At 40.5% G+C, this 10,956-nt stretch overlaps 2 protein-coding genes across 2 annotated transcripts; both read right to left on the reverse strand.

The window, feature by feature from the left end:
* LOC103148100 (extracellular calcium-sensing receptor-like) lies at positions 1 to 3,575 on the reverse strand. The gene is made up of 5 exons (XM_016678962.1): positions 3,297 to 3,575; positions 2,396 to 3,187; positions 2,096 to 2,323; positions 1,882 to 2,005; positions 1 to 927 (listed from the first exon to the last, which is right to left on the reverse strand). Exons 1-5 carry the CDS (start codon positions 3,558 to 3,560, stop codon positions 14 to 16), a joined length of 2,322 nt encoding a protein of 773 aa, XP_016534448.1. The 5' UTR covers positions 3,561 to 3,575; the 3' UTR covers positions 1 to 13.
* Positions 3,576 to 5,563: 1,988 nt separating this feature from the next.
* LOC103148101 (extracellular calcium-sensing receptor-like) lies at positions 5,564 to 8,907 on the reverse strand. The gene is made up of 5 exons (XM_016678963.1): positions 8,644 to 8,907; positions 7,724 to 8,515; positions 7,364 to 7,591; positions 7,130 to 7,253; positions 5,564 to 6,501 (listed from the first exon to the last, which is right to left on the reverse strand). Exons 1-5 carry the CDS (start codon positions 8,905 to 8,907, stop codon positions 5,588 to 5,590), a joined length of 2,322 nt encoding a protein of 773 aa, XP_016534449.1. The 3' UTR covers positions 5,564 to 5,587.
* Positions 8,908 to 10,956: the final 2,049 nt, after the last annotated feature.

The following is a 10,956-nucleotide window of genomic DNA, read 5'->3' on the forward strand; positions in this document are numbered from 1 at the left end:
TTCGTCTCTTTACTCAGAATCCTTTTGGAGCCCAATTCCCCATCATGTTCTTTTTTGTGTTTTTCTCTGGTTTTAGCAACATGACGTAGCATTTTGGAATGAAGATACAAATCAGCAATCCAAAACTGGAGGCCAGGATAGCAAAGATTTCCACAGCAACACTAAATTTTCCAGGAGAGCTGACGTACGCTGGGATGAAAGCGACCCACACAGCGCAGAATATCAACATGCTGAAGGTGATGAATTTGGCTTCGTTAAAATTATCAGGCAGTTTACGAGCCAGAAAAGCAAAAGTGAAACACAACAAGGCGAGAAGTCCTATGTAACCGAGCACAGCCCAGAAACCCACAGCTGAACCCAGAGAACACTCCAAGATGATTTTGTCTTTAAATTCTTTGAAATTCTTGGATAGAAAAGGAGGAGAGATGCTTAACCAGAGGATACAGATGATCACTTGAACAAGAGTGAAACCCAGAACGCTCAGTCTCTGCTGAACAGGCCCAAACCACTTCATCACATTTCTGCCTGGCAGTGTGGCTTTGAACGCCATTAAAACCACCATGGTTTTCCCCAGGACACAGGAGATGCAGAGGACAAAGGTGATGCCGAAGGCCGTGTGCCGCAGCATGCAGGACCAGTCAGACGGCCGGCCGATGAACGTCAGAGAGCAGAGGAAACACAGAGTCAAGGAGAAGAGCAGCAGGAAGCTCAGCTCAGAGTTGTTTGCTCTTACGAGAGCAGTTTTCCTGTGTCTGTAGAAAATCAACGCTACAGCTGCAGTTAGGGACGTTCCAAGTAAAGCTGCAGAGGTCAGCAAGATTCCCATAATTTCTTCAAATGACAGAAACTCGGCCTCCTTCTTCACACACGCATCTCTCCTCGCATTCGACCAGGACTCATGGGGACATCTCACACAGGAAACAGCGTCTGCAAATTAATAATCACGTTTAGGATGCATTTCTGACATTTGGTTTTGACATGTTTCTTGCGGTACATTATGAAATTCAATTTCACAAGCTATGAATCGAGCTGAGGCACCTTGTGTCAGTTTCTGTTTAGACTGGAGTTGGTTCTCTACAAACCTTTAGTTTTTTTGTTCTCTCAAAAAACTGAGGCATACATAATAAAAAATGCATTATTCTTCTTCAGGATCCTAATGTTTTCTTTTTTATTATTATTATGTTTTTTTGTCCTGACAACAAAATCAGGTGTCTGCCTCTAGTTCTAAAACCTGTGCCTATTTCCTCCATTCCCACGCTGACATGTTACAAGTGGCAAAAACTACTGAGAGAAGTTACAGAAAAGCTGCTTTACTAAACAAAATTAAAACACTTGAATTCCAAACATCTTGGACAACCTGAGTGGACACTATGAAAGAGGATTATGTTTACAAGGTGGACCATTTTTAAAAAGTCTGATTTTAATGCAGGCGAGCATCTCGGAAGACTCCAGATTTAAGGGATTCCTTTAGGATTCCTCAGAGGATTACAATTTGACTTGTTTTTTTCAGTTCCTCTAATTTTCCTCCGTATGACAGATACAAAAAAGATGAACCTTCCAAAATGAGTACCATCGACTCTCCGACATGTTGCTATAAACACAGTTAGTTGGTCAATGAACGTGTATACAGACTGACATAAATCAGCTACTTCCTCCCTTATCACAGCAAAAAAGGTCTTGATTTTTCTTGTGTCTACATGCTGGGTGTTTTAATATGACACATCGTGAAATATGCATTTTAAACAGTGGGGGAAAAGGTCAACATGGTAAAGACTCAAAACATTATTTAGATATAATCCAAACGTGTCAGGTTTTTTTTATACATTTTTTTTTAAATGCCTCAATTTTTAAACATAATTTTTAATAAAGTGGTTTGCAAACCTGTGCTGTTGCTGATTTCTCCTTCGGCACATCTTATGCAGTCATAGCAGCACACAGGCTTTCCTTTCTGGAGAACCTTACGAGTTCCGGGGCGACATTTTTCACTGCAGACTGACACCGGCACCTTCAAAAAAATAAATAAATAAAACATCAAATAAAGCAAATACTAAATTTTTAAATTTAAACATAAATGTCAGTCAATAAAGCTCTTTACCTGCGGTGACCTCTGTGTCCAGGTTATGGACGTATTTTGAAAGTTTAGCTGTGCGCCTGCAGGAAATGACGCATCATAAACACCAACCTTCACAAAGCTCACAGTGCCATTTTCTCTCGGCTGCCAGTTTATAATTTCGTACTTTGCAGCTGGATCTCCGTTCTCGTTAAAGTAAACCTCGTCCCCTTCTTTTGTCCTGAAGCGAATCTTTTGGATGTGCTGCAGAATCTAGGACAGAGGCATTCATTTAAACCTTTACGTAGTTTTACAAGGCATCCCTTCAGTCTAGCTGGTGCTCACCGTGTACGGATCAAGCTGCACATTGTTGTTGCACGTTTTGTTACAGCTCAGGACACTGTGCAGAGCGTGAGCCACTGCATACACTCCCTTATAGACGTTGTTAAGAATAGGCATGAGGGACATGTCAGTGAAGCTGTTCTCCACTCCCGTCAGATCCTCATTTCCTGTACACTCTTTCTGAAATTCTGTCAGCTGTTTCTTCTTGAACTTACATTGAAATAATGCCTCCCAGAACTTCGTGAACAGCTCATTATTTGACGACATGAGTGGTCTCACGTCCAGGATGAACTCTCTAAGACCGCTGACTTGTGCTTTGGGGATGGAAAGACCGATCGCTCCGTCCAGGATGTGTTTTTTATCCATCGCTGCAATTTGCGAATCAAATACCCAGGACTCACTGCCGACCCACTGATACCCTGTCAGGTTGTGGTCAGACAACTCATGTATGAGTACTTCCATATCTCTGTGCGACAGAAAAGCGACGATCGCTTTTGCAGTTGACTCCTTCATCGTTTTGATGATCTTTTGTATTTTCTCTAAGGGATCCGTTCTGAAGAAAGACACTGAATACTCCAGGCAGACGCCCAGCTGCTCTGCAGTTTCTGTGAACGCAGCCATGCCGTTGTTGCCGTAGTCGTCGTTGGTTCTGACGGCTCCGACCCAAGTCCAGCCGAAATGTTTGACCAGATGAGCCAGAGCTCTGCTCTGGAAGTAGTCACTGGGTACAGTTCTTAGAAAGGATGGATACTTGGTTTTATCACTGAGACAGGCACATGTGGCAAAGTGGCTGATCTATGAGAAAATGTTTTGTGTAAGAATAAAGTCACCATCCACAAGGTCACATTATCTCTGAAACATTCAGAAAAATAAGCATATCATAGTCGTCTGTGGTCCCCCTCACCTGTGGTATATGGAAAGCTCCAATGACGGTGGCCAGTGCGGTGCTGGGAGAGGACGAGGTTTCCCCCATCACGGCCTGGACCTGCACGGGTCTGGAGCATCGACCCCCAGAGGCCACAGACACACTCTCATCGCCGTCGTTCAGCGCCAGAGCAACCTTTATGCTTCTGGTAATGGCGCCACAAGTGTCGTAGATTTTGTAGCCCAGAGAAATCCCAGGAAGCAAGTCTGAGCTGTTGTTCACTTCCTCGATGGCAAAAAGCATGGCCTGAGCAAACTGGAACTCTCTGAAATTTAAACTTTTTTTCAGAAGCGGGGAAGCAAAATAAATAAATAAATAAATAAATAAAAAGTTACAGCATGAAACCCAAACAAAGCAACACCTGAGAGCATTCTGTTGGTTTGTAGTACAGATAATTTATCACTCACTAGTTTACCTGATGCATTCCAGTGGTGGTGGTTTTTGTGTGTAATTATTTTCTATGCTCTTCCAGCTGCTGTGAAAATAGAATACACCCCCCAGAATAAAGTCCCCGTCTCTGGACAACTGCGGGATTTCAGGGTCTCCAATCTGCCTGCAGAGCGGCTCCTGTGTTAGAGAGAAAGACACCCACAGAAAGAGCTGCAGAAGAGCAAAACTCTGCTCTGGCCACCTTTGCGTGGACATCGTCATATCCGAATAATCCAAATCTCTGGGTGCCATCCAATGAGAAGCTATGGAAGTGACACGCTTGAACCGGCATTTATAAATGTAGGGGCAGGTGATGAATAATCATAAGTTTAATTTAATTTCTGTGGGACTAACAGATGGGGGAAGGGAGGAGGGATGAGATGCTGAGCTCTCATCTTGATTTTGTATTATTTTATTTGTGTATGTAAATCTGCTGCATTAAAAAAAAGCACACACATTTTGGACAGTACAGGTCTGGCTGGTAGGACCTGAGAAAATGGTCATGATAACTTTCCTAACATCAGCAAAATATTAACACATTTTGTACACTTTTAGTTATGCCTTATTGATATTTCAATAAATGCAAATATGTTTCTTTTTTTTAAGCACTTAACATCTACATCTGAAATTTCGCCAACTTTAGTCAAAGCTGCATTTGCTTTAAATAAATAAATAAATAAATAAATAAATAAATAAATAAATAAATAAATAAAATACTGCACTTGGAGTGTTTTTAACAAAGCCACTATTAAAATTGTAGTTTTAACAGGACAAGACAAACTAAGATTGAATAAAAATTTGCTGGAACTTGATTGAATTAAATAGTGGATTATATGAGCAAAAAAAAAAAATCTGGAGACAATTAAACTGATCTGGATATCTGACATCATCGTGAACACGATGATGTCAGTGTGCTAGTTGGAGCATCGTATCATGATCTGTTGCCCTTTAAACTTTATTCCTCACAATTATTCATAGATGCACAAGAACCAGTTTAAAAACCAGAAATTTGGTTTAGGATGTTCAGATGATAAACTTTGGACGTGAAATGATGTACCTTCCAACTCGTTTGAACTCGGTTAGTTTCTCTTGCACATCAATATCGACAAAGGGAAACCTTGTAATTATTAATTGTATTATTTTTTTTTATTATCATCTATTTTTTTAACTTGCAGTTTACTTAAATAAGAAGAAAATAACGTGAAGCCGCAGACATTTACCTTGAGAGGAATGTTAATACATTTTGTAGGATTCTGGCAAACCGTTTTTTGATTACCCAGATAAGGAGAAGATGGACCCAGATTGTGTTTGGGTTCATGGAGGCCTACATGCTGCGTACATAACGGTACGGTCAGGTAGAGGAAGAAACACTTTGAGAATCTCTTCATTCTCAGCTGTTGACTCAGGCCGACTGATACACTGAGCCGCTGCACCTTCACATCTCAGAGCTTGGAGTTATTTGACCTTCTTCATTTGGAGATTTTCCTAAAGTGCCACATGGCAGATACACAGTTTGCTAGCTTATTCTAGAAAGGCCTTGGAATCTTCCAGAATGAACTGGAGGGTGTTGATGGAGAGACTGGTTTCCATCTGGATCTGCTGTCATTGCAAACTGATCTCTGATAAGTGGGAAACACTGAATAAATGTATTAAAGAGGGATCGTATAGCATCACTATTCATTCAATTTTTCTTACACAACAGAACAGCCACATGAATTTAAGAAAAGCTTTTATTTTTTTTTATATTATTATATAAGTTAGAGCCTATACTTATATTGAGACTTTGTTGATGATAGAAGGCTAAATATACACACATTTACATTGTTACAAAGATTTACTCTTCAGAACGTCTTTGGTGGCCCTTTCCCCATCATGTGCTTTTTTGTATTTTTCTCTGGTTTCAGTAACATGATATAACATTTTGGGATAAAAATGCAAATTAACAGCCCAAAAGTGGAGGCGAGGATAGCAAAGATTTCTACAGCGACACTGAAATTTCCAGGAGAGCTGACGTACGCTGGGATGAAAGTGATCCACACAGCGCAGAATATCAACATGCTGAAGGTGATGAATTTGGCTTCGTTAAAATTATCAGGCAGCTTCCGAGCTAAAAAAGCAAAAACAAAACACAAGACGGCAAGAAGTCCTATGTAACCGAGGACGGACCAGAAACCCACAGCAGAGCCCAGGGCGCACTCCAGGATGATTTTTTCTTTGAATTCCTTCAAATTCTTAGATGGAAACGGAGGAGAGATGCTTAACCAGAGGATGCAGATGATCACTTGTACGAGTGTAAAAGCCAGAACGCTCAGCCTCTGCTGTGTAGGCCCAAACCATTTCATCAAATTTCTCCCAGGAAGTGTGGCTTTGAACGCCATTAAAACCACCATGGTTTTCCCCAGAACACAGGAGAGGCAGAGCACGAAGGTGATGCCGAAGGCCGTGTGCCGCAGCATGCAGGACCACTTGGAGGGCTGGCCGATGAACGTCAGAGAGCAGAGGAAACACAGAGTCAGAGAGAAGAGCAGCAGGAAGCTCAGCTCAGAGTTGTTGGCTCTGACAAGAGGAGTTGTTCTGTTTCTGTAGAAAATGATTGTCACAATGGCTGTTACACATGTCCCAAATAAGGCCGCAGTGGTGAGGAGTATACCCATAATTTCATTGTATGATAAAAATATAGCTTCCTTCTTCACACAGGCATCTCTTCTCTCATTTGACCAGGATTCAGGGGGGCATCTCACACAGGTGACAGCATCTGCAAAACATGGCATTAGTCTCAGAGAATACATCATATATATATTTATATGTATATACATACATATATATATATATATATATATATATACTTTGCAAACAATTTAGTGTCATAAAAAATACACATTTCTATCAAGTAAACTCTAAAAACATTTTCTACCAACAGATGTTTTGCAATTTGTTGCAAAAAATCCAAAGAGCAATTTGTATGACATTCAAAACATTCTTTGATGACAAAATGTTCACATCTGTCTTGTAATAATCTTTGCTTCCAAATGTTTCTGCGTTTGTCATGTTCTAATTCAAGCCTGCAGCCTGCACCTCCTAAATGCCACATCGCCTTGAAGCGATAGTTGTTTTCTGTTGAGGCTGCTTAAATAGGCCAAACTGAACCGAATTGAATAGGTTCAAATTAAACTGAGCCTGGCATATCAACACAAACCCACACTTTTGAGAATAATGTAAAAAGGAAAAAACAACAACTTTTAAGCAGCATTTCAGCAGAAACTATTCAGATTCAGATTCAAATTTATTTGTGTCCCAAACAGACAATTGATGTTACAGAAAGAGTAAAAACTAACAAACTGTGACAAAAAAAAAGTCTGATATTGTGTTAAAATGTTCTAAACCTGTAATGTTGCTCATTTCTCCTTCTGCACATCCTATACAGTCGTGGCAGCAGACGGGTTTTCCTTTCTGGAGAACCTTGCGGGTTCCTGGGGGACACTTCTCACTGCACATCGACACAGGAACCTGCAGAAGCAAAAGATTTACTGATTCATTTTCCAAAAACTTCAAAATAACAATAACAAATATTTATTCTGTCAGTTACAAACATGCATTACCATTTAGAGTTTTTGTACCTGATTTGAGCCCTGTGACCACAGTATTGACCTGTTTTGCAGTTTTAGCTGTTCATCAAATGGTAATGACGCGTCATAAACACCAACTGTGATAAAGTCCACGATGCCATTTTCTCTTGGCTGCCAGTTTATAACTTCATACTTTGCAGCTGGATCTCCGTTCTCGTTAAAGTAAACCTCTTCTCCTTCCTTTGTCTTGAAGTGAATCTTTTGAATGTGCTGCAAAATCTAAAGAAATTTTTCTTTTCATTGCATAACTCAAAGGATAACATGCACACTCTAATACACTTCTCTGCATTCTTTCTCTTTGCTTTTTCTGATGCATATACATGGAAAAACCCAGACATTATACATGCTCACCGTCAATGGGTCGAGCTGCACGTTGTTGTTGCAGATTTTACCACATCCGAGAATTTCATGCAGAGCGTGAGCCACGGCATACACTCCCTTATACACATTGTTAAAAATGGGCATGAGGGACATGTCAGTGAAGCTGTTCTCCACTCCGGTCAGATCCTCCTGTCCAGTACATTCTCTGTAATTTTCATCCGATTTCTCATGCTTGAACTTGCAGCTAAACAACGTCTCCCAGAACTCTTTGTACAAGTCGTTATTTAAAGATCTGAGTGGCCTCACGTCCAGTATGAACTCTCTGAGACCGCTCACGTGTGTATTGGGGATGGAAACGCCGATCGCTCCGTCCAGGACGTGATTCTTATCCACTACCGCAATTTGAGAATCAGAGATCCAGGACTCACTTCCCACCCACTGGTACCCGGTCAGGTTATTGTTGGACATCTCGTGTATCAGCACGTCCATGTCCAAGTGTGATACAAAAGCAACAATCACTTTGGAGGTCGACGCCTGTATCGTTTCTATCACCTTATGGATTTTTTCTGTTGAATCCGTTCTGAAGAAAGAAACTGAATACTCCAGGCAGACGCCCAGCTGCTCTGCAGTTTCCGTGAACGTCGCCATACCGTTGTTGCCGTAGTCGTCGTTGGTTCTGACGGCTCCGACCCAAGTCCAGCCGAAATGCTTGACCAGTTGGGCGAGGGCTCTGCTCTGGTAGTAGTCACTGGGTATTGTTCTGAGAAACGACGGATACTTGGTTTTATCACTGAGACAGGCACATGTGGCAAAGTGGCTGATCTAAAAGAAAACATATTTATCCAGACAGTGAGATAAATTATAAGCACACAAAAGTATGTTTCACTTTTACTAAAATTTGTACAATATTTTAGAAAAAAAAACTATTTAGATTTAACAGCTCTACTTACCAGTGGTATGTGAAACGGTCCAATGAGAGTACCTATTGCAGTGCTGGGAGATGAAGAGGTTTCCCCCACTATAGCCTGAACTTGTACTGGTTTGGTACACAGAGTGTCAGAGTTTGAAGATGTATTCACATTCTCATTGTTCAAAGCCAGAGCAACTTTTATTGTTTTGGGAATTGAACCACATGTGTCGTAGATGTTATAGCCCAGAGAAACGCCCGGCAGCAGGTCTGTACTGTTGTTTATTTCCTCAATGGCAAAGAGCATGGTCTGCGCAAACTGGAACTCTCTGAAATTCAAGCTGGATTTAAGATTAACTAAAGGTCGGCATGTCAACTGGTAAAACAACGATAAGCTGTAATCAAATGCTTCTGGTCATAGTTACCTGATGCACTGCAGAGCCAAAGGCTTTTGTGTGTACATGTCCTCTCTGTTCTTCCAACTGCTGTGGAAGTAGAAGATCCCACCCAACACAATGTCCCCGTCCTGGGACAGCTGAGCGATCTCAGGGTCTCCTATCTGCACGCATGTCGGCTCCTCCGTCTGTGAGAAAGACACCAGGACAACGAGTTGCCAAAGTGCACATCCCAGCTCAGGCCAGCCCTGCATGGATCTCATGTTTTCTGAAATGACCAAATCACTGGGTGGTGTTTCGTAAACCATAATGTAAACTAACACTCTGACAGCCTCTTATGAATGGATCTGCATATAAATGATAAACAGTGACATGGCATCTCTGTGGGACTACAAAAAGGGGAGGGACTTGATGACCAGCTATTATTGTGCTTGAAGTATGATTTATATTTGTATTATGATTCATGTCTTGACATCTTCCCTTCAAGTTTGTTTAATTTATATTCAAATACATTTTTCTTGGTATGTATTCTTATGAAAGTTGAGGCTTTTGGCAAACTTTTTTCACTGCAGTACAAAAATGAATTCAATGTGGTACAGATCCGGTGAAATTTCAGACTCTGGAAAAGGCATAAATTCCAGTATCCACATACAATTCATGCAGCCATGCATGCAAAAGTCATTACTTCTGGAAATGCAAGTCATTCATAAAATATCGAGACAAATATAGATTATTTCCTAATTTATCTCTTGCTCTGCAGCTGAAATTATGAAAGATGCAAAACTTTATCATGCGAATTACACTAACACAACAGACACATTATATTTCAATTTGTAAAAGTGTTTTCATCCACAGATACATGAAGCACTTAAATAATCAATCAAGTTTACTTTCAGCAACAGGGCAGTTCAAAGAGCTTCACACACAACAACAACAAAAAAAATCATTAAAAAAACACACCATACATTCAACAGTCAAAAAACCAGTAACAAACATTACAGTCTGAGTGCCATCATCAAAATCATCAATACACATCACATATGTTGGTCAATGTTACATTTATCATGGTTAGAAAAGTAACTCTAAACAAGTGGGTTTTTAGTCTAGATTTAAAATAATTCAATGTTTTGGCTGTTTTGCAGTTTTCTGGAAGCTTGTTCCAGATATGTGGTGTATAGAAGCTTCTCCATGTTTGGTTCTGGTTCTGGGGAAGCAGAGATCAGAACCAGAAGGGCTGAGGGGTCTGGAAGGTCGATACAACAGCAGCAGACATATAATGTATTAGTCATTTATAAACTAATACAAATATTTTAAAGTCTGTTCTCTGAACTACAGAGAGTCGGTATAAAGACGTTAAAACTGAGGCGATGTCCTCCATCTTCCTGGTTTTAGTGAGAACAGAAGCAGCAGCGTTCTGGATCAGCTGCAAGTGGAAGGTATCATTTTATGCAGACCTGTGAAGATACTGTTGCTGTAATTAATGCCACTAAAGATAAACACGTGTATGAGTTTCTCTAGATCTTCCTGGAGATTAGTTCTTAATCCTTGAAATGTTCTTCAGGTGGTAGAAGGCCAACTTTGTAACTGTCTTTATGTGGCTCCGAAGGTTCAGTTCTGAGTTCATCATCTGAACTCGGACCTGAGTTCTGCTGATGATTTCAGGTCTGATCGCTGGTTTCTAGCTGTAATAACTGAAACAGTGTGTTGACTCTATATCGCTCCTCTTTAGGTCCAAAGATGTTTTTGTTCATCCGGAGAAAGTTTTGCCACATCCACACATTTATCTGTCCTAAGCATCTTGAATGGGTTCTGAGTCACCTGGTGACATCATAATGTAGAGCTGTGTGTCATCTGTGTAGTTATGGTAGCTAATCTTACTAAGAAGTCTTTAAATTTGACTATGCCTTTGAAGAAATACAACAAATTATGTTGAAAACATTTTTTTTTTTTAAAGATCCAGG

Source organism: Poecilia formosa, unplaced genomic scaffold, assembly GCF_000485575.1.
Source record: "Poecilia formosa unplaced genomic scaffold, Poecilia_formosa-5.1.2 Scaffold197, whole genome shotgun sequence".
NCBI classification, from domain to species: domain Eukaryota; kingdom Metazoa; phylum Chordata; class Actinopteri; order Cyprinodontiformes; family Poeciliidae; genus Poecilia; species Poecilia formosa.